This window comes from Heptranchias perlo, chromosome 39 (assembly GCF_035084215.1).
Source record: "Heptranchias perlo isolate sHepPer1 chromosome 39, sHepPer1.hap1, whole genome shotgun sequence".
Taxonomy (NCBI): domain Eukaryota; kingdom Metazoa; phylum Chordata; class Chondrichthyes; order Hexanchiformes; family Hexanchidae; genus Heptranchias; species Heptranchias perlo.
The window spans coordinates 2,262,495-2,286,628 of NC_090363.1; the positions used below are offsets into that span (position 1 = coordinate 2,262,495).

At 50.5% G+C, this 24,134-nt stretch overlaps 2 protein-coding genes across 2 annotated transcripts in view; both read left to right on the plus strand.

Annotated features, from left to right (window-relative positions):
- The window catches only part of LOC137305075 (complement factor B-like), a 47,309-nt gene extending 33,034 nt beyond the window's left edge, over positions 1 to 14,275 (plus strand). The window contains exons 14-18 of the mRNA XM_067973852.1: positions 1,655 to 1,734; positions 7,276 to 7,385; positions 7,843 to 7,978; positions 11,098 to 11,147; positions 13,335 to 14,275. Coding sequence (XP_067829953.1) covers positions 1,655 to 1,734; positions 7,276 to 7,385; positions 7,843 to 7,978; positions 11,098 to 11,147; positions 13,335 to 13,481 — 523 coding nt within the window. The 3' untranslated portion in view covers positions 13,482 to 14,275. The remainder of the gene's footprint in view (positions 1 to 1,654; positions 1,735 to 7,275; positions 7,386 to 7,842; positions 7,979 to 11,097; positions 11,148 to 13,334) is intronic.
- Positions 14,276 to 19,820: 5,545 nt separating this feature from the next.
- The window catches only part of LOC137305076 (complement factor B-like), a 28,833-nt gene continuing 24,519 nt past the window's right edge, over positions 19,821 to 24,134 (plus strand). Inside the window, exons 1-3 of the mRNA XM_067973853.1 lie at positions 19,821 to 19,978; positions 22,340 to 22,561; positions 23,902 to 24,084. Coding sequence (XP_067829954.1) covers positions 19,918 to 19,978; positions 22,340 to 22,561; positions 23,902 to 24,084 — 466 coding nt within the window. The 5' untranslated portion in view covers positions 19,821 to 19,917. The remainder of the gene's footprint in view (positions 19,979 to 22,339; positions 22,562 to 23,901; positions 24,085 to 24,134) is intronic.

Below are 24,134 nucleotides of genomic sequence, written 5' to 3' on the forward strand. Positions count from 1 at the left end.
TAGGGCCCGGTGTGATTCGGGACTAGTGTGAATAGGGACGAGTGTGAATCAGGACTAGTGTGAATAGGGCCCGGTGTGATTCGGGACGAGTGTGAATCAGGATTAGTGTGAATAGGGCCCGGTGTGATTCGGGACTAGTGTGAATAGGGACGAGTGTGAATCAGGACTAGTGTGAATAGGGACGAGTGTGAATCAGGATTAGTGTGAATAGGGCCCGGTGTGATTCAGGACGAGTGTGAATAGGGCCCGGTGTGATTCGGGACTAGTGTGAATAGGGACTAGTGTGATTCAGGACTAGTGTGAATAGGGCCCGGTGTGATTCAGGACTAGTGTGAATAGGGCCCGGTGTGATTCGGGACTAGTGTGAATAGGGCCGAGTGTGAATCAGGACTAGTGTGAATAGGGACGAGTGTGAATCAGGATTAGTGTGAATAGGGACGAGTGTGAATCAGGATTAGTGTGAATAGGGACGAGTGTGAATCAGGATTAGTGTGTATGGGGCCTGGTGAGAAAAGGGCCCAGTGTAAGGGTGAAGAAGAAAGGTGAGAGTGTAAGGGTGAGAGTGTAAGGGTGAGAGTGTAAGGGTGAAGAAGAAAGGCGAGAGGGCGAGAGTGCAAGGGTGAAGGGGAAGGGTGAGACTGTAAGGGTGTTAGTGTAAGGGTGAAGGGGAAAGGTGAGAGTGTAAGGATGAAGGGGAAAGGTGAGAGTGTAAGGCTGAAGGGGAAAGGTGAGAGTGTAAGGGTGAGAGTGCGACTGTGAAGGGGAAAGGTGAGAGTGTAAGGGTGAAGGGGAAAGGTGAGAGTGTAAGGGTGAGAGTGAAGAGGTGAAGGGGAAAGGTGAGAGTGTAAGGGTGAGAGTGTAAGGGTGAAGGGGAAAGGTGAGAGTGTAAGGGTGAGGGTGAAGAGGTGAAGGGGAAAGGTGAGAGTGTAAGGGTGAGAGTGTAAGGGTGAAGGAGAAAGGTGAGAGTGTAAGGGTGAAGGGGAAAGGTGAGAGTGTAAGGGTGAAGGGGAAAGGTGAGAGTGTAAGGGTGAAGGGGAAAGGTGAGAGTGTAAGGGTGAAGGGGAAAGGTGAGAGTGTAAGGGTGAGGGTGAAGAGGTGAAGGGGAAAGGTGAGAGTGTAAGGGTGAGAGTGAAGAGGTGAAGGGGAAAGGTGAGAGTGTAAGGGTGAGAGTGAAGAGGTGAAGGGGAAAGGTGAGAGTGTAAGGGTGAGAGTGAAGAGGTGAAGGGGAAAGGTGAGAGTGTAAGGGTGAGAGTGAAGAGGTGAAGGGGAAAGGTGAGAGTGTAAGGGTGAGAGTGAAGAGGTGAAGGGGAAAGGTGATGGAGGGGAGGGACAGGGAAATTTGTGGAGGTGAAAGGATTACAGACAGATTTGAGTGGGAAAGTGTGATGGGTAAAATGTGTCGGGACCGTGTTCGAGGAAGGAATTGTGATACTTACAGGAAGTTAGTGTGTGACACTCGTTCCATACAGAGAGACACGACCTAATCCAGATAATCGAGTCAACCACAGGAGGCACAGGATGATTGGAATTCCCATGGATATCCCAGGAAAACCTGTTTATCTGTTGGTATCACCGACGGTAATCTCCAGGCTCCTGGGTACCGGTGTATGTTTGGGAATTAATCCTATTCTCGATGATTTATTTCTATTTGTAGGCCCATCTGCTTACCGTGCACAAGGGAAACATCTCGGGCACTACGCAAACCTCAATTAGCAACGACCTGCCAAAATCAGGGTAAGTGTGCGTTCAAAATCTAACCTCCAGTTGGCCTTGACTGTGTGAATATCAGTGTGCGATGATTCTATGATTCTATTCTATTAAGGGCTCCTCCAGGATTGAAGCACAGCGTTAAAATTAACGCAGTAACCTCACACAAAGCTGTAGCCCCGAAACTGTACACAGAATAGTGATCAGCTCACACGTTAACCGAATCACACTGTAACCGAATCGCACTGTAACCGAATCGCACTGTAACCGAATCGCACTGTAACCGAATCGCACTGTAACCGAATCGAACTGTAAACAATGCGCACTGTAACCGAATCGCACTGTAACCGAATCGAACTGTAACCGAATCGCACTCTAACCAATGCGCACTGTAACCGATCCGCACTGTAACCGATTCACACTGTAACCGAATCGCACTGTAACCGAATCGCACTGTAACCGAATCGCACTGTAACCGAATCGCACTGTAACCGAATCGCACTCTAACCAATGCGCACTGTAACCGATCCGCACTGTAACCGAATCGCACTGTAACCGAATCGCACTGTAACCGAATCGCATTGTAACCGAATCGCACTCTAACCAATGCGCACTGTAACCGATCCGCACTGTAACCGAATCGCACTGTAACCGAATCGCACTGTAACCGAATCACACTGTAACCGAATCACACTGTAACCGAATCGCACTGTAACCGAACCGCACTGTAACCGAATCGCACTGTAACCGAATCGAACTGTAACCGAATCGCACTGTAACCGAATCGCACTGTAACCGAATCATACTGTAACCGAATCACACTGTAACCGATTCACACTGTAACCGAATCGCACTGTAACCGAATCGCACTGTAACCGATTCACACTGTAACCGAATCGCACTGTAACCGAATCGCACTGTAACCGATCCACACTGTAACCGAATCAGACTGTAACCAAATCACACTGTAACCGATCCACACTGTAACCGAATCGCACTGTAACCGAATCACACTGTAACCGAATCACACTGTAACCGAATCGCACTGTAACCGAATCGCACTGCAACCGAATCGCACTGTAACCGAATCACACTGTAACCGATCCACACTGTAACCGAATCGCACTGTAACCGAATCACACTGTAACCGATCCACACTGTAACCGAATCACACTGTAACCGAATCACACTGTAACCGAATCGCACTGTAACCGATCCACACTGTAACCGAATCACACTGTAACCGATCCACACTGTAACCGAATCACACTGTAACCGATCCACACTGTAACCGAATCACACTGTAACCGAATCGCACTGTAACCGAATCGCACTGTAACCGATCCACACTGTAACCGAATCACACTGTAACCGAATCATACTGTAACCGAATCACACTGTAACCAATGCGCACTGTAACCGAATCACACTGTAACCGAATCGCACTGTAACCGAATCGAACTGTAACCGAATCGCACTCTAACCAATGCGCACTGTAACCGAATCGCACTGTAACCGAATCGCACTCTAACCAATGCGCACTGTAACCAATGCGCACTGTAACCGAATCGAACTGTAACCGAATCGAACTGTAACCGAATCGCACTGTAACCAATGCGCACTGTAACCGAATCACACTGTAACCGAATCGCACTGTAACCGAATCGAACTGTAACCGAATCGCACTCTAACCAATGCGCACTGTAACCGAATCGCACTGTAACCGAATCGAACTGTAACCGAATCGCACTCTAACCAATGCGCACTGTAACCGAATCGCACTGTAACCGAATCGCACTGTAACCGAATCGCACTGTAACCGAATCGCACTCTAACCAATGCGCACTGTAACCAATGCGCACTGTAACCGAATCACACTGTAACCGAATCGAACTGTAACCGAATCGCACTCTAACCAATGCGCACTGTAACCGAATCACACTGTAACCGAATCGCACTGTAACCGAATCGCACTCTAACCAATGCGCACTGTAACCAATGCGCACTGTAACCGAATCACACTGTAACCGAATCGAACTGTAACCGAATCGCACTCTAACCAATGCGCACTGTAACCGAATCGCACTGTAACCGAATCGCACTGTAACCGAATCGCACTCTAACCAATGCGCACTGTAACCAATGCGCACTGTAACCGAATCACACTGTAACCGAATCGAACTGTAACCGAATCGCACTCTAACCAATGCGCACTGTAACCGAATCACACTGTAACCGAATCGCACTGTAACCGAATCGCACTCTAACCAATGCGCACTGTAACCAATGCGCACTGTAACCGAATCACACTGTAACCGAATCGAACTGTAACCGAATCGCACTCTAACCAATGCGCACTGTAACCGAATCGCACTGTAACCGAATCGCACTGTAACCGAATCGCACTCTAACCAATGCGCACTGTAACCAATGCGCACTGTAACCGAATCACACTGTAACCGAATCGCACTGTAACCGAATCGAACTGTAACCGAATCGCACTCTAACCAATGCGCACTGTAACCGAATCGCACTGTAACCGAATCGCACTGTAACCGAATCGCACTCTAACCAATGCGCACTGTAACCAATGCGCACTGTAACCGAATCACACTGTAACCGAATCGAACTGTAACCGAATCGCACTCTAACCAATGCGCACTGTAACCGAATCACACTGTAACCGAATCGCACTGTAACCGAATCGCACTCTAACCAATGCGCACTGTAACCAATGCGCACTGTAACCGAATCACACTGTAACCGAATCGAACTGTAACCGAATCGCACTCTAACCAATGCGCACTGTAACCGAATCGCACTGTAACCGAATCGCACTGTAACCGAATCGAACTGTAACCGAATCGCACTCTAACCAATGCGCACTGTAACCGAATCACACTGTAACCGAATCGAACTGTAACCGAATCGCACTCTAACCAATGCGCACTGTAACCGAATCACACTGTAACCGATCCACACTGTAACCGAATCGCACTGTAACCGAATCGCACTGTAACCGAATCACACTGTAACCGAATCGAACTGTAACCGAATCGCACTGTAACCAATGCGCACTGTAACCGAATCACACTGTAACCGAATCACACTGTAACCGAATCGAACTGTAACCAATGCGCACTGTAACCGAATCACACTGTAACCGAATCACACTGTAACCAATGCGCACTGTAACCGAATCACACTGTAACCGAATCACACTGTAACCGAATCGCACTGTAACCAATGCGCACTGTAACCGAATCACACTGTAACCGATCCACACTGTAACCGAATCACACTGTAACCAATGCGCACTGTAACCGAATCACACTGTAACCGAATCGCACTGTAACCAATGCGCACTGTAACCGAATCACACTGTAACCGAATCACACTGTAACCGAATCACACTGTAACCAATGCGCACTGTAACCGAATCACACTGTAACCGAATCACACTGTAACCGAATCGAACTGTAACCGAATCGCACTGTAACCAATGCGCACTGTAACCGAATCACACTGTAACCGAATCGCACTATAACCGAATCGCACTGTAACCAATGCGCACTGTAACCGAATCGCACTGTAACCAATGCGCACTGTAACCGAATCACACTGTAACCGAATCACACTGTAACCGATCCACACTGTAACCGAATCACACTGTAACCGAATCACACTGTAACCGATCCACACTGTAACCGAATCACACTGTAACCAATGCGCACTGTAACCGAATCACACTGTAACCGAATCGCACTGTAACCAATGCGCACTGTAACCGAATCACACTGTAACCGAATCGCACTGTAACCAATGCGCACTGTAACCGAATCACACTGTAACCGATCCACACTGTAACCGAATCACACTGTAACCAATGCGCACTGTAACCGATTCATACTGTAACCGAATCGCACTGTAACCGAATCACACTGTAACCGAATCACACTGTAACCAATGCGCACTGTAACCGATCCGCACTGTAACTGAATCAGACTGTAACCGAATCACACTGTAACCGAATCATACTGTAACCGAATCAGACTGTAACCGAATCACACTGTAACCGAATCATACTGTAACCGAATCAGACTGTAACCGAATCGCATTGTAACCGATCCGCACTGGAACCGATTCGCACTGTAACCGAATCACACTGTAACCGAATCATACTGTAACCGATGCACACTGTAACCGAATCGCACTGTAACCGAATCGCACTGTAACCGAATCGCACTGTAACCGAATCGCACTGTAACGGAATCAGACTGTAACCGAATCGCACTGTAACCGAATCGCACTGTAACCGATCCGCACTGTAACCGAATCACATTGTAACCGAATCGCACTGTAACCGAATCACACTGTAACCGATCCGCACTGTAACCGAATCGCACTGTAACCGAATCGCACTGTAACCGAATCGCACTGTAACCGAATCGCACTGTAACAGATCCACACGTTGACTGATTCACACTACACCCGATTCACCCCGTGTGTGTACAGGGCCCTAGTACGTTTACAAGGCCCCAGTATATGTACAAGGCCCCCGTTACGTGTACAGGGACCCCGGTGTGTGTTCAGGACCCCTGGTGTGTGTACAGGCCCCCGGTGCATGTACAGGGCCCCTGGTTTGTGTACGGGCCCCCCTGGTTTGCGTACGGGGCCCCCCTGGTTTGCGTACGGGGCCCCCTGGTTTGCGTACGGGGCCCCCTGGTTTGCGTACGGGGCCCCCTGGTTTGCGTACGGGGCCCCCTGGTTTGCGTACGGGGCCCCCTGGTTTGCGTACGGGGCCCCCTGGTTTGCGTACGGGCCCCCGGTTTGCGTACGGGGCCCCCCGGTTTGTGTACGGGGGCCCCCGGTTTGCGTACGGTGCCGCCGGGTTTGCGTACGGGGCCCCCGGTTTGCGTACGGGCCCCCCGGTTTGCGTACGGGGCCCCCCGGTTTGCGTACGGGGCCGCTGGGTTTGCGTACGGGGCCCCCGGTTTGCGTACGGGCCCCCCGGTTTGCGTACAGGGCCCCCCCGGTATGTGTACATGGTCACTGGTGTGTGTACAGTGCCGCTGGTTTGTGTACAGTTTCCCGGTGTGTGTACAGGAACCCCCTGGTGCATGTACAGGGTCCCCTGGTGCATGTACAGTGCCCTGGTGTGCCCCTGGTGTGTACACAGGTGCCCCTGTGTGTGTGTACAGGGCCCCCAGTGTGAGTACAGTGCCCTAGTTTATGTACAGGCCCCCCCGGTATGTGTACAGGCCCTCCCCCGGCGTGCGTACAGGCCCTCCCCCGGCGTGCGTACAGGCCCTCCCCCGGCGTGCGTACAGGCCCTCCCCCGGCGTGCGTACAGGCCCTCCGCCGGCGTGCGTACAGGCCCTCCCCCGGCGTGCGAACAGGCCCTCCCCCGGCGTGCGTACAAGGCAGACTCAGGTTCACCGATCCTTCGACTGACCCACCCCGTGACCGAGACCACAGCCTGGGAGCGGAATCATTCCCGGCCGAGCACTGATGTTAAGAGACCTGTTTTAATGGGCTGTACTTTTTCAAACACCTGCTTCTGTGCAGAGACAGAGCTGTTACCGGCCACTGGGACAGTCCAGGCCGCCTTTGTGAAAAGGGGAAGGTCGAGGTCTGAGGGGACGGAGGCCCACGTCACCATAAAGAGGAGTGAAGCTGTAAGTAGGTGACGATTCTGACTGACCCCCCCCCTCATTGTAACTGAATCACTGCTGGTTCCCAGGGGTGTAACCGTTCCCGCTTTGGAAGAGGTGACTCACCATCAGTACTGCTGGGATATTTGACCATGGGGAGCACACCTCAGCTAGCCCCGACCCTTGTGCTCAACGCCCATGAACTTTTCCAGTGGGGGCGGGAGGGGAGGGTGGGGGTGTCACTGAATTGTGATAAAGATCAGTGCCCCCCTCCCCATAGCCCAAGGGCACTGCCATCACTTACAAGCCCCCCTTTATTGCTGCTCAGTTTGAGTTCCGAGATGATTAAGGCCTGAGATTATCACAGAACAGAAAAATCAACTCCTTTTTTTTTTAAGAACTGGGGATTTCAGGCTGGGGGTTTGCTGGGAGTCTTGCCCTCCATCTAAAGTCACTGGCGGTCTTCTCTTCTTGTGTTAAGACAAGGAAAGCCTGTGAGGCACAAGCTCTCCACGCTCCCGAGTACCATCATGTCAAAGATGTGCGGGAGGTGGTCACAGAGAGATTTCTCTGCACAGGAGGACAGCAACCAAAGATTGAGGCGGTCTCTTGTAAAGGTACATGGTTAACTGCTTTAAATGTGTTTGTGTTTCTGCATGTCTGTGTCTGTGTGTCTCTGTGTGTCTGTGTTTGTGTGTCTGTCTCTGTGTGCATCTGTATGTCTCTGCATCAGTGTGTGTGTGTGTCTTTGCGTGTCCGTCTGTGTGTGTGTCTCTGTATGTCTGTGTGAGTGTTTATGCGTGTCTCTGTCTCTGCGTGTCTCTGTCTGTACCTTTGAGTCTCTGTCTGTGGTGTGTGTGTGCGTGCATGTCTGTCTGTCTGTGTTTGTCAGTGTCTGCGTTTGTCAGTGTCTGTGTGTGTGTTTCTGCGTGTCTCTGTCCGTGTTTGCCTGTGTGTCTCTGTGTGTCTGTGTGTGTGTGTGTTTGTCTGTGTGTGTCTCTGTGTATGTCTCTGCGTGTCTCTGCCTCTGTGTGTGTGTCTCTGCGTGTCTGTCTGTCTGTCTGTATGTCTCTGCATGTCTGTGTGTGTTTGTGTTCTCTGTCTCTGTGTGTCTGTCTGTACCTTTGTGACTCTGTCTCTGTGTGTGTGTGCACGTCTGTCTGTGTTTGTCAGTGTCTGTGTGTGTGTGTGCGTGTGCGTGTGTATTTCTGCGTGTCTCTGTCTGTGTCTGCCTGTGTGTCTCTCTGCGTGTGTGTGTGTCTCTGTCTGTGTTTGTCTGTGTCTGTATGTGTGTGTGACTGTGTGTGTCTCTGCGTGTCTGTGTGTGTCTGTGTGTCTCTGCCTCTGTATCTCTGTGTCTCTGTGTGTGTCTCTGCCTGTGTTTGCTTGTGTGTCTCTCTGCGTGTCTGTGTGTGTGTCTGTGTGTGTGTCTCTGTTTGTGTTTGTCTGTGTCTGTGTGTGCGTGTGTGTGTCTCTGTGTATGTCTCTGTCTCTGCGTGAGTGTGTCTCTGCGTGTGTGTATCTCTACGTATGTGTGTGTCTCTGTGTCTCTGCGTGTGTGTATCTCTACTTATGTGTGTGTCTCTGTGTGACTGTGTCTCTGTGTGTTTGTGTTTGCTTGATTATCTTGAATCTGCTTGCGTCATTAAACAGCTTTGTTCAATCAGTGGGAAGGAGAATTCCATACGGTCGTGTTAATGTGTTTTGTCACTATTACACAGTCAGGACATTGATCAGAAAATTCTGTGCAATCTGATTGAACTCATAGCTAAGGAGACAGTCAAGGGCCTACGTAGAGTTAGAGGCCATGTCAACATTTTAGGTTAGATCAGTGGCTGAAGGAAAGGGGGATAAAGGGATGTGGGACCAGAGCGGGCACTTGGGGTTGGGGTCACTGATCGTGTGGAGGAGAGACACCAACGCTCACTGGTCGAGCTTCACGGCCTCTTTCTGCCCAGCTAACCAATGGAGACAGTGCGGAGATAAGCAGCCAGGCTGATTCCGGCCATCAAAGCTTTGAAATACCAAGAGCTTCGGGGAGAAAATTGGGGCTCTTTTTAACCCTGAAAGGGAGGTGACTGAGAGATATGAAATGGGGCATTGACAGAGTCAATCCGGAGCACAACTTCAAGGTGTGTCACGATACGAGGGAGAGGAGACACGGGTTAAAGCAGGTGTAGGGACAGATGTCAGACGGTCCTTGGGTTGGTTGTCCAGATAGGGTAGAGCGGGGGGGGGGGTGGGGGGGGAAGACCCCTCGACTCTTACAAGAGTCAGTCAGATGACACGATGGGGGAGTCTGCACTCTTCCTTATTCTGAATGGGTGCATCGAGTGGCCTCTTGTGTCTGTAACCTATTGTGATTACAGAGTCATGTATAATCTCCATGATATAATAAAACGGCTCCTTCTAAGGGTAAATTTAGCAAGGCTGCGGTCCTGTGGTGTCACTGCACTGGAATGCAGGTATTAAGTGCCCTGTTTGCGATCCATGTCACCGCCTGGTGCGCTGCTCACACGGCCTTGCAAGATCCAACACGACATGTTTCATTGAGTCATCCAGGCAGTGTGAGATTGGACCGGTAACCGTAGCAAATGGGGGTCGCCAACTCTGCTTCGACATATTCCTGGAGGCTTCAACACATGACCTCCTGCCTCCAACCGTCCCGCCCCCAAACTCCTGCCATTGGTCGCCCGACATGTCCATACTCGCCAATTGGAAAGCGAATAGATTCTTCATTACCCGATTGGATGATTCTTGACTGTCAGTCAAACAGCCTTTTTTTGTCCCCCACCATGTTCAATATTTTGATAAATAGTAAAACAAAACTACTCAAAGAATGTTTTATTTTAAGAAAAACCCTATGATTTTTCTATAAGAACATAAGAAATAGGAGCAGGAGTCGGCCATTCGGCCCCTCGAGCCTGCTCCGCCATTCAATAAGATCACGGCTGATCTTTGACCTCAACTTCACTTTCCCGCCCGACCCCCATATCCCTTGATTCCCCTAGAGTCCAAAAATCTATCGATCTCAGCCTTGAATATATTCAATGATTCAGCATCCACAGTACTCTGGGGCAGAAAATTCCAAAGATTGAGTGAAGAAATTCCTCCTCATCTCAGTCTTAAATGTCCGACCCCTTATCCTGAGACTATGTCCTCTAGTTCTAGACTCTCCAGCCAGGGGAAACAACCTCTCAGCATCTACCCTGTCAAGCACCGCCCCCTCTTCCCCTTCTCTCGGGTGTTTGCTCGCAGCAGTGTCCGAGAGATTAGTCTTTGATTCCTGGAGACTCCAGGACAATCCTGGAGGGTTGGCGACCCCCCTCTTAGTCGGAGGACAGAAGAGTGCAGACGTGAGGCCTAGCACGAACCTGATTGACCAGCACCACAGGTCAACTCCTCTCGAGGATAAACTTCTGAGGTTGTTATTAGCGACCGGGCTCTACCAGCACCGACGACTGGGACTTGCCCAGAGTCCTGGCGTCGTCACCTCACCCCTGGGAGGGGGACCTCTCTAACCATGGACGGGCTGAAGATATCTAAGTTTCACCCACACCGAGGATTTTTTTTTGTTGTTGTTTGTTAACACAATAAAAGCTCGTGTACGTGACAAGATGGTGCAACACTGGGTTGTGTGTGGAGAGTGAAGGAAGGGATTGGTAAAGTTTTTGAGTGCCGGTGAATTTCTTGAAAATATCCCTGTTAAACCACTTCTTGAAATATTGATTCGCAGGTGACTCAGGGGGATCCTTGTACGTCCATAAGAGACGCAGATTCTTTCAGGTTTGTACAGAAGTTCCTACGGACCCTCTGTTGGTCTCCATATTATAGAAAGGATATAGAGGCACTGGAGAAGGTGCAAAGAAAAAAACAGATTTACTAGAATGATACCAGAACTGAGAGGTTATAATTATCAGGAAAGACTGAACAGGCTGGGGCTCTTTTCTCTAGAGAAGAGAAGGCTGAGGGGAGAATAGAGGTCTTTAAGATTATGAGACGGTTTGATAGGGTAGACGTAGAGAAAATGTTTCCACTTGAGGGGGAGACCAAAACTAGAGGGTCATAAATATAAGATAGTCACTAATAAATCCAGTAGGGAATTCAGGAGAAACTTCTTCACCCAGAGAGTGGTTAGAATGTGGAACTCACCACCACAAGGAGTAGTTGAGGCAACTAGCAGAGATGTATTTAATGAAAAACTAGATAAACACATGAGGGAGAAAGGAATAGAAGGATAAGCTGATGGGGTGAGATGAAGTAGGGAGGGAGGAGCATAAACACCGGGATAGACCAGTTGGGCCGAATGGCCTGTTTCTGTGCTGTTAGTCCAAGGTAATTCTATGTCAACTGGAGCCATGAAACTAACGTAGTGTCCAAGGGCCTTGAGTTCCAAGGAATGACATGTAAACCTTTAAGCCTTGAAACAAAGTGAGTGACCTGATAGAAGTATGTAAGATAATAAATGGTGTTGAAGGAGGTAATCCAAATCAAAACTTCAAACTCAACAGCAGGACGAGTGGGCACAGGTTCAATAATGTCAGAAAAATCACACGAGGGTTGGGACGAAGGAAGGGTCATCGGGCCCCTTAAACCTACTTTTTCAACAGACCTTGTAGAAGCTAACTCTACCCCTGGGTCTCCCTAACCCAATTGGCATTGTGGACTGGCCGCCCTTGACACAAACAGCCGGATTTTGATTTGAATCATAGAATGAAGCCGCACAGAAAGAGGCCATTCGGCCCATCGTGCCTGTGCCGGCTCTTTGGAACCTCGGGTAGTTTCGATGACGGGCAGCCGATCTACGACACCAGTTTTACCTCGTTTAGACTCCTGGTCCGACTGGGGTCCGATGGGGGGGAGGCCCAGAGATTCTGAGATGGAGGAGCGGTAGCTGGATCTATCAGCTTCTCTCCCCCCCCCACCCCGGTCTTCCTATATTGAGCAGACATAGCTGAGGGAGTTCTGAGGGCTTTCCAGAGAAATTCCTCCCGGTCCATCTCCTGAAAGGCCCAACAGATCCCACTCCTTAAGCCAGCAGCTGTAAGATGCATTTATGGGCCTAATAAAGGCTCCGGAAAGCTGGACGGAGCTGGTAATTGACCCTGGAAGGGATTGGTTACCGTGGCAGGGACAGCCCGAGAGCTCCCTTGGGAGCTGCAAAGTTGGGGCCGACTCTGTTCCTGTGAGGCCCCCTCTCCCCCCCCCCAACCCCCCCACCCTCACCAATGCCAATGACCCTGTCCCCGCCATTTGGGGCGGGGTTCGGGTGGAAGGGTAGATTCTCTTTGGACAGCCATCGGTCTAACCTGTACTTTTAACATGTAATTCTGACAGATACTCCCGACGTGTTCTCCCGACGTGTTCTCCCGACGTGTACTCCCGACGTGTAATTCCAACGTGTTCTCCCAACGTGTAATTCCAACGTGTTCTCCCAACGTGTACTCCCAACGTGTACTCCCAACGTGTTCTCCCAACGTGTAATTCCAACGTGTACTCCCAATGTGTTCTCTCAACCTGTACTCCCAACGTGTACTCCCAACGTGTAATTCCAACGTGTTCTCCCAACGTGTTCTCCCAACGTGTTCTCTCAACATGTAATTCCAACGTGTACTCCCAACGTGTACTCCCGTGTACTCCCAACGTGTACTCCCAACGTGTTCTCCCAACGTGTACTCCCAACGTGTACTCCCAACGTGTTCTCCCAACGTGTTCTCCCTACGTGTTCTCCCAACGTGTACTCCCAACGTGTACTCCCAACGTGTTCTCCCAACGTGTTCTCCCTACGTGTTCTCCCAACATGTAATTCCAACGTGTTCTCCCAACGTGTACTCCAACGTGTAATTCCTACGTGTTCTCCCAATGTGTTCTCCCAACGTGTACTCCAATGTGTACTCCAACGTGTAATTCCTACGTGTACTCCAACGTGTAATTCCAACGTGTATTGCTAATGTGTACTCCTGTAATCTACAGGTGGGCATTGTAAGCTGGGGAGTTATTGACGTCTGCGGCACCTTTAAACCCAACAGGAAACACGCTCGGGATTTCCACATCAACTTATTCAAGGTGCTGCCTTGGTTGAAAAAGCAACTTGGCAACATTGTGACTTTCATAGAATAGGGACACAGCAGTAGGCCATTCAGCCCCTCGAGCCTGTTCCTCCATTCAATAAGATCATGGCTGATTTGTATCTTAACTCCATTTACCCGCCTTGGTTCCCTATCCCTTAATACCCTTTACCCAACAAATTCTATCAATCTCAGTTTTGAAATTTTCAATTGACCCCCAGCCTCAATAGCTTTTTGGGGGGGGGAGAGTTCCAGATTTCCACTCCCCTTTGTGTGAAGAAGTGCTTCCTGACATCACCCCTGAACGGCCTGGCTCTAATTTTAAGGTTATGCCCCCTTGTTCTGGACTCCCCCCACCAGAGGAAATAGTTTCTCTCTATCTCCCCTATCAAATCCTTTAATCATCTTAAACACCTCAATTAGATCACCCCCTTAATCTTCTATACTCGAGGGAATACAAGCCCAGTCTGTGCAACCTGTCCTCGTAATTTAACCCTTTTAGCCCCGGTATCATTCTGGTGAATCTGGGCTGCCCCCCCTCCAAGGCCAATCTATCCTTCCTGAGGTGCGGTGACCAGAACTGAACCCAGTCTCCAGATGTGGTCTAACCAGAGCTCTGTACAGCTGGAATATAACTTCCTCCCCTTTGTATTCCAGCCCTCTAGAGATAAAGGCCAACATTCCATTGGCCTTTTACATTATTTTTTGTACTTGTCTACTGGCTTTTAGTGATTTCTGTACTTGGACCCCTAAATCTCTCTGCTCCTCCACAGTTCCGAGCTTCTCACCATTTCGAAAATACTCTGATCTGTATTTCTCGGGTCCAAAGTGGATGGCCTCACACTGCCCCACACTGAACTCCGTCTGCCCCAGTTTTGCCCACTCACTGAATCTATCAATGTTCCTTTGCAACTCTCTGCTCCCACCTACACTATTTACAGTGCCACCTAACTTAGTGTCGTCAGCAAACCTGGATATACAGCTCTCTATATCTTCATCTAAGTCATTTATAAATGTAGTGAAAAGCTGAGGCCTCAGTACAGAGCCCTGGGGGACACCGCTCGTCACATCCTGCCAATTGGAGCACATCCCCATTATCCCTACTCTCTGTCTCCTACCTCCTAATCAATTCCCTCCCCATGTCAATAGGTTACCTCCAATTCCATGCGTTCTAATTATTGTTAACAGTCTCTTGTGTGGAACCTTATTAAAATGCCTTCTGGAATTCCGAATAAATAACATCCATAGACACTCACTATCTACGACGTTAGTTATCTCCTCAAAAAATTAATCTAGGTTTGTTTGCCCTTAACTTACCCTTTTATAAATCTACGCTGGCTCTTTCTGATCAGTTCATCTTTGTCCAAGTGCTCAGTCACTCTATCCCTAAATAACAGGTTCGAATAGCAGTTTAATCCTCTGTTTGGTTCGATGGAGGGGGGCAAGTTCCCCTCGGTCCATAAACAAACACACCACAGAAGCCCATCTTATCGACTGTGTCGTCTGCGACCTGAGCAAGGTCTGTCTTGCCTTTATCTTTTCTCATTATTGTAAACAATTTTACAACACCAAGTTATAGTCCAGCAATTTTATTTTAAATTCACAAGCTTTCGGAGGCTTCCTCCTTCCTCAGGTGAACGATGTGGAAAATGTCACTGCTAGCTCCTGACTTAACTGCTCAATGTGTACTCAAGGTAAGGTGTCAGTGGTGTAGTACTGGTTAAAAACAGATGGTGTGATTGATTATAAATTCTTTCTGAGGGCATCTGATACTTAGGAACAAGAGGGAAAGGTGACCCTCTGCCTTTACTGATACATCTTTCTCACAAACTGTACACCAGCTTCAGAATGTTTATGTGAATGTAACAATTGAAAGAAACGGTTGAATAAACTTTATAAAACGTTAAGGTTTTTTGCAAATGTTTCACAGTAAGCAAGGAATCCACCAAAGCATTCGGGGGACTGAAGCGCGATTGTAATAAATGTTATTAAAGACATGCATGGAATGTGTACAGGCTATTTACAATCATAGAACTTACAGCACTGGAGGGACCCGTCACACTGGAGGGGCCCGTCACGCTGGAGGGACCCGTCACACTGGAGGGGCCCGTCACACTGGAGGGGCCCGTCACACTGGAGGGACCCCGTCACGCTGGAGGGGTCCGTCACGCTGGAGGAGCCCGTCACACTGGAGGACCCCGTCACACTGGAGGGACCCCGTCACGCTGGAGGGGTCCGTCACGCTGGAGGAGCCCGTCACACTGGAGGGGCCCGTCACGCTGGAGGGGTCCGTCACGCTGGAGGAGCCCGTCACACTGGAGGGACCCCGTCACACTGGAGGGGCCCGTCACACTGGAGGGGCCCGTCACGCTGGAGGGGCCCGTCGCGCTGGAGGGGCCCGTCGCGCTGGAGGGGCCCGTCGCGCTGGAGGGGCCCGTCACGCTGGAGGGGCCCGTCACACTGGAGGGACCCGTCACACTGGAGGGGCCCGTCACACTGGAGGGGCCCGTCACACTGGAGCTGTCTACTTGAATCCCATTTCTCCGCCCTTTCCCTGTATCATTCTATATTCTTCCTTTACAAATACTTACCCGATTTCCATTTAATGCATGTTACAGTCTCTGCCTCACTAGCCCCTTGGTGCTCTGGGATTCTGTGCATCAGCGCGAGTTTCATTGTCCTGGACTCTCCACTTTAGGATGTCGGTGTCTCCTACATGGACAAGGTAAAGCTGGAGAATTGGACCATGTGCGATTGTGGGCCAAGCACCAGAGCGCGACTGACCCCATCGTTATTCTGCGCTGCTCCGTTTCCCCGTCCACCGCATGTAGCAGGCAAATCGCGTTAACACCAACACGTCCACTACAAGCGATGGGGGCTGTAAATGTGCATGGAAGTCAAATGGTTAAACTAATAGTTGACCAGGGTCCATCTGGTTCACCTTCTACCATCCTGGTAATCGCATGAAACAACGATAATGGAATTATTGACTAGTCACAGCAATCAATCTATCGATGAGTCTCCAACAGACCCAGACATGAGGTGAGGAAAACCCCCAGTGGGGGAGAGCTTTGGGAACCAGAGGTCCAAAGTCACCAGACCCTCCCACACATGTTTCACTCACCACACGTCACGTCTCAAATTACTCACATACTGTAGCCCAAAGAAATCTATCTAATTTACATTTGAATGAATCAACGCTAACTGCTTCCCCCTTCTCCCCAGGGAGCCTGCTCCACAGATTGACCACTCCCTCACTGAGATATTGTTTCCACAGATTCGTTTTAAATTGACCCCCCTTCAAGCGCAGGCCGTGTCCTGGACAAGGGGAAACAGCTTGTCATGGTCGATATTATCTAATTTAAAATCCGAAAAACAGCAATCATATCAACTCTCAACCTTCTCTTCTGCAGTGAGAGTGCGCCCAATAAGATAAGCACAGGTTTCTGGTCTTTGATTAACCGTAAGTCCGATTTTCTGTTGACATGAACCTTACCTGATCAGGCAATGACCTGATTAACTTGGACCAAATGCAGCCCGGCTTTTGTATTGTCAGTCAATGCTTTGCAAGCTGGCGTTCCCTTAGTCTGATCAGTCTGTGCTTTATCGAGCCAGTCGCGCTGTATCATTTGGATTGATGCAACAGCAACCTGCATTTATATAGCGCCTTTAATGTAGTAAAACATCCCAAGGCGCTGCTCAGGAGCGATTATCAGACAAAATTTGACACCGAGCCACATAAGGAGATATTAGGACAGGTGACCAAAAGCTTGGTCAAAGAGGTCGGTTTTAAGGATCGTCTTATAGGAGAGAGAGGCGGAGAGGTTTAGGGAGGGAATTCCAGAGCTCAGGGCCGAGGCAGCTGAAGGCACGGCCGCCAATGGTGGAGCGATGAAAATCGGGGATGCGCAAGAGGCCAGAATTGGAGGAGCGCAGAGATCTCGGAGGGTTGTGGGGCTGGAAGGGGTGACAGAGATAGGGAGGGACGAGGCCATAGACGGATTTGAAAACAAGGATGAGAATTTTAAAACTGAGGCATTGCCGGACCGGGAGCCAATGTAAGTTAGTCAGCATCATCATGGGTGATGGGAGAATGGGACTTGGTGTGAGTCGGGATACGATAGAGTTTTGGATGAACTCAAGTTTACAGAGAGTAGAAGATGGGAGGCCGGACAGGAGAGAGTTGGAATAGTCAAGTCTAGAGGTTACAAAGGCACGGATGAGTGTTTCAGCAGCAGATGAGTTGAGGCAGGGGGCGGAGACGGGCGATGTTACGGAGGTGGAAGTAGACGGTCTTGGTGATGGAGCGGATAGAGGGTCAGACGCTCAGCTTGGGGTCAAATAGGACACCAAGGTTGCGAACAGTCTGGTTCAGCCTCAGACAGTAGCCAGGGAGAGGGATGGAGTCGATGGCGAGGGAACGGAGTTTGTGGCGGGGACTAAAGACAATGGCTTCGGTCTTCCCAATATTTAGTTGGAGGAAATGTCTGCTCATCCAGTACTGGATGCACAGTAACTTTACCTCAGTGCAAACTGCATGGCGGAGTTCAGAAGATCAGAGTGTGAAGTCACCTAAAGATGTAATTCACTGACCAGTGGGGGACAGGCGAGATGTTAAAACCTGCGACCGTAACAAACACGGACAGTATTACCGGTGACTAGTCAATGCCGAGTGACCAGGCCACCGACACTTTGGGCAAACTTGCATTTCTATAGCGCCTTTCATGACCTCAGGATGTCCTAAAGCGCTTTACAGCCAATGAAGTGTAGTCACTGTTGTAATGTAGGAAACGCAGCAGCCAATTTGCACACAGCAAGGCCCCACAAACAGCAATGTGATAAATGACCAGGTCATCTGTTTTACGTGTTGGTTGAGAGATAAATATTGGCCCAGGACACCGGGGAGAGCTCCCCCTGCTCTTCTTCGAAATAGTGGCCGTGGGATCTTGTACGTCCACCTGAGAGGGCAGACGGGGCCTCGGTTTAATGTCTCATCTGAAAGACGGCACCTCCGACAGTGCAGCGCTCCCTCAGTACTGACCCTCCGACAGTGCAGCGCTCCCTCAGTACTGACCCTCCGACAGTGCAGCACTCCCTCAGTACTGACCCTCTGACAGTGCAGCGCTCCCTCAGTACTGACCCTCCGACAGTGCAGCACTCCCTCAGTACTGACCCTCTGACAGTGCAGCGCTCCCTCAGTACTGACCCTCCGACAGTGCAGCGCTCCCTCAGTACTGACCTTCCGACAGTGCAGCACTCCCTCAGTACTGACCCTCCGACAGTGCAGCGCTCCCTCAGTACTGACCCTCCGACGGTGCAGCGCTCCCTCAGTACTGACCTTCCGACAGTGCAGCGCTCCCTCAGTACTGACCCTCCGACAGTGCAGCGCTCCCTCAGCACTGTCCCTCCGACGGTGCGGCGCTCCCTCAGTACTGACCCTCCGACAGTGCAGCGCTCCCTCAATACTGACCCTCCGACAGTGCAGCGCTCCCTCAATACTGACCCTCCGACAGTGCGGCACTCCCTCAGTACTGGCGCTGGGAGCGTTAGCCTAGATTTTGTGCTCAAGTCTCTGGAGTGGGGTTTGAACCCTTGACTTTCTGACTCGGAGGCGAGAGTGCCGCCCCCTGAGTCATGGCTGATGCCTAGGGGGGAACAATTGAGCATCAGTGCAATGCCTAGGAGCCAAAAGTGGCAAAAAAAATGGGGACTGATCTCACCAAACGTTCCCGCGGCCAGTGGTAGCCGTGTCCCTGGATAAATTTGCTTTGCTCCAATGCTGATTGCCCCACCCCACAAGCCAATGGGACGACACATCAGAATTTCCGAGGCAGAGTGGACAACCCCTCTCCCCCCCCCACCACCCCAGCAATGAATGCCACGATGAGGCCGGCACCCTGGACCCTCCACCCCAGCTGGATCCCCAACGGAAAACCCAGGATTGGTGCAAAATCAGTGCCAAATGAGCACGGGGGGCCAAGCACCCAGGGCTTCCAGCTCTTGCGGGCCTGGATCGTGCCCGTCTCACCGGAGCCTCTTCAGCCGACATAACCGGACAAAGGAATTTGGTGCTGATGGACGTTGTCAACGCACTGGCGCGCCTCCCGTCTGTTCGAGCAAAGGCGGAGCCCGCAGACCGGAGTTACACCGTCAGCTCCGCAGCCGTGCAAGACAGGCCAGCACGGAGCCCCCCCACGCCAACCTGTGTTTGTTTATAACTCGGTCTATTTACAGGGAGGTTAATACAAAGCTAACTGGTCAAACAACACCACCGATTAGCAGTGCCAGATACGTGTGAGATTGCACTCGCTGTTAAAGGAAATGTTATTGATTAATAAAACTGCATTGATTAGCTCGGGCCCAGGCTCCCATTTCGCTCTCTGTATTTACCCCGACGTTACTGGAAAGTTATTCATTGCTCAGCCCGAACGGCAAAGTCCCATGCCCGTGCAAACCCAAGCGGGAAAATACAGGGCGGAGGGACTAGAATGACAACAGTCAGGACCTCAGATCTGTGCCTTCTTCTTTTTCTTGTGAGTGCTTCGAAAGGTAAGCTATTTTTTCAGTCCAACTAAGAGTAAGGGAAGCAGCGGATTGGCTCAAAGTGCGGCGAGCACCGTTAACGAGCGCGGAGTGCAGCAGCCACCGTGTGCACAGCAAGATCCCACGGGTAGCCACGATCGGTTAATTTTTTTTTTGGCTGGTGTTAGTTGAGGGAGGTATTGCTAGTTAAACCATCTGATGAAAACTCTACACCATTGCTTAGAATCACAGAGAATGTACAGCACAGGAACAGGCCATTCGGCCCCACTGGTCTATCCCGGTGTTTATGCTCCACACGAGCCTCCTCCCTCCCCTCTTCATCTCACCCTATCAGCATATCCTTCTATTCCTTTCTCCCTCATGTGTTTATCCAGCTTCCCCTTAAATGTATCTACACTATTCACCTCAACTACTCCTTGTGGGAGCGAGTTCCACATTCTCACCACTCTCTGGATAAAGAAGTTTCTCCTGAATTCCCTACTGGATTTATTAGTGACTATCTTATATTTATGGCCCCCAGTTCTGGTCTCCCCCACAAGTGGAAACATCTTCTCTATTTCTACCCTATCGAACCCTTTCATAATCTTAAAGACCTCTATCAGGTCGCCCCTCAGCCTTCTCTTTTCTAGAGAAAAAAGCCCCAGTCTGTTCAGTGTTTAATGATAGTTATAACCTCTCAGTTCTGATATCATTCTTGTGAATCTTTTGTGCACCTTCTCCAGTGCCTCTTGTGCTGTTCTTTGAATTAGTGGCAGTCAAATCCCTAACATCCCTCTGAATTGGTTTAGTATCTCAACTGGAGAGGGACGTCAGCCGACAACACAGGAGGCCTTGATAAAGGCTCTCAGTATACACCCTCCACCTCGCTCCACCCACCCCTCCATATCCCTCAGTGTACACTCTCCACCTCGCTCCACCCATCCCTCCATATCCCTCAGTGTACACCCTCCACCTCGCTCCACCCATCCCTCCATATCTCTCAGTGTACACCCTCCACCTCGCTCCACCTACCCCTCCATATCCCTCAGTGTACACCCTCCACCTCGCTCCACCTACCCCTCCATATCCCTCAGTATACACCCTCCACCTCGCTCCACCCACCCCTCCATATCCCTCAGTGTACACCCTCCACCTCGCTCCACCTACCCCTCCATATCCCTCAGTATACACCCTCCACCTCGCTCCACCCATCCCTCCATATCCCTCAGTGTACACTCTCCACCTCGCTCCACCTACCCCTCCATATCCCTCAGTATACACCCTCCACCTCGCTCCACCCATCCCTCCATATCCCTCAGTATACACCCTCCACCTCGCTCCACCCATCCCTCCATATCCCTCAGTGTACACTCTCCACCTCGCTCCACCTACCCCTCCATATCCCTCAGTATACACCCTCCACCTCGCTCCACCCATCCCTCCATATCCCTCAGTATACACCCTCCACCTCGCTCCACCTACCCCTCCATATCCCTCAGTGTACACCCTCCACCTCGCTCCACCTACCCCTCCATATCCCTCAGTGTACACTCTCCACCTCGCTCCACCTACCCCTCCATATCCCTCAGTGTACACTCTCCACCTCGCTCCACCTACCCCTCCATATCCCTCAGTGTACACTCTCCACCTCGCTCCACCTACCCCTCCATATCCCTCAGTATACACTCTCCACCTCGCTCCACCTACCCCTCCATATCCCTCAGTATACACTCTCCACCTCGCTCCACCCATCCCTCCATATCCCTCAGTGTACACCCTCCACCTCGCTCCACCTACCCCTCCATATCCCTCAGTGTACACCCTCCACCTCGCTCCACCTACCCCTCCATATCCCTCAGTGTACACTCTCCACCTCGCTCCACCTACCCCTCCATATCCCTCAGTATACACTCTCCACCTCGCTCCACCTACCCCTCCATATCCCTCAGTATACACCCTCCACCTCGCTCCACCTACCCCTCCATATCCCTCAGTGTACACCCTCCACCTCGCTCCACCTACCCCTCCATATCCCTCAGTGTACACCCTCCACCTCGCTCCACCTACCCCTCCATATCCCTCAGTGTACATTCTCCCCTCCACTCCCGCGATTCATGCCACCTGTGTGTCTATGAGAGAGGTTTGTGTGTGTGTGTGTGTGTGTGTGAGCACATGTCTGTGTCTGCACATATGTGTGCATAGCACTTGCGTGTGCGTGTGTCTGGCCTGCTCCCACTCCCATGTTCCTGGGTAGAAGGTTGGCCCCGGGTCTGCTCGAGGAATACATTTTTTTGCAAAATCCAGTTCTACCCATTTTCAGACTTAAAGATGGGCCAATTCCTGAACTTGTGTCAATTACTGTCCGATTTCTAACCCCCCTGGTTTCAGGTGAGAATGAAAATGATGGCATGAGGTGTGATCCCAATGTGACGATCACTGGCGGCACCGTCAAGCTGTCCAAAGGTGTGGTGGTGGGGAGCGTTCTGCGGTACATTTGTCCTCTGGGCTTTTATCCGTATCCGATATCGAGCCGGACATGTAGACGTTATGGCCAATGGAGCTCAATGAGAGATCCCCAAAGACGGACCGTTCGACAAGCAGTCTGCAGAGGTGAAAGTTTCCATCTTTTCTTCCTCTGTCTCTCCCACCTCCTGATTTCCTTTATGTAAATGGAAGAATATTTACTTCACACTGTTAAATGGGTAGAGAACTCTGCTAAAATACAGAGCAAAAGATTTTCAGCATTTTCTGTGAAAGCGGTATTACGTAGGCAAGCACAGTCGCCAAGTAACATTCGCACCAGACAAGTGCCAGGCAATGACCATCTCCAACAAGAGAGAGTCTAACCATCTCCCCTTGACATTCAATGGCATTACCATCGCCGAATCCCCCACCATCAACATCCTGGGGGTCACCATTGACCAGAAACTTAACTGGACCAGCCATAGAAATACTGTGGCTACAAGAGCAGGTCAGAGGCTGGGTATTCTGCGGCGAGTGACTCACCTCCTGACTCCCCAAAGCCTTTCCACCATCTACAAGGCACAAGTCAGGAGTGTGATGGAATACTCTCCACTTGCCTGGATGAGTGCAGCTCCAACAACACTCGAAGCTCGACACCATCCAGGACAAAGCAGCCCAATTGATCGACACTCCATCCACCACCCTAAACATTCACTCCCTTCACCACCGGCGCACAGTGGCTGCAGTGTGGACCATCCACAGGATGCACTGCAGCAACTCGCCAAGGCTTCTTCGACAGCACCTCCCGAGGGGTTCGATAGGGTGAATGTGGAGAAAGTATTTCTACTTGCGGGTGAGACTAGACCAAGGGGGCATAAATACGAGGGAGTCACTAACAGATCTAAGAAAGAATTTAGGAGGAATTTCTTTGCACAGAGAATGGTGAGAATGTAGTGGGTGAAGCATTGATGTATTTAAGGGGAGCCTTGATGCAGACATAAATCAGTTAATATTGATTCATTCAAATGGAAATTAGATCAATTTCTTTCAGAAAATAACATTTTGGGATATAGTATATGAGTAATTTAAGACGTGACGAGTGGTGAGTGAAACAGGCTCGGGAGGAACAGGTGACTTTGGACCTCTAGTTCCCAAAGCTCTCCCCCACTGGGGGTTTTCCCCGCCTCGTGTCTGGGCTCATTGATAGAGATTGATTGCTGTGATTAGTCAGTAATTCCATTATCGTTGTATCCTGCGACTACCAGCATGGTCGAAGGTGAACTAGACGCACCCTGGTCTTTTCTCGTCCAGCGATTCCCGTGAGGGAGAAGGGAATAGAGGGACACGGGGGGCAGGGTGGGAAGAGGTTATTAGGGAGGGAGGCAGCTCGTGTGGAGTATAAAGACCGGCGTGGACCTGTTGGCCCGTTTCTTGTGCTGTGGATCCTATAAATCATTTTAACAGGCTCCTTCCTGCTTTATTCTCAGAATTCACGTGCCCAGTGCCTTCAATCGAGCAAGGAACACTCTTCCCAAATAGTGCGTTCTACGTCCCTGGGGATTCTGTCACTTTCGAGTGCGACGATGGCTGTAAACTTCTGGGTTCTGCCAGCAGAACCTGCATGATCAACGGCAGGTGGAATGGGACCACAAGCGTTTGTGAGGATGGATGTAGGTGATGTTAGTTCTAAAGAGTAAGGGACCGCTGAGCACCGCTGTGT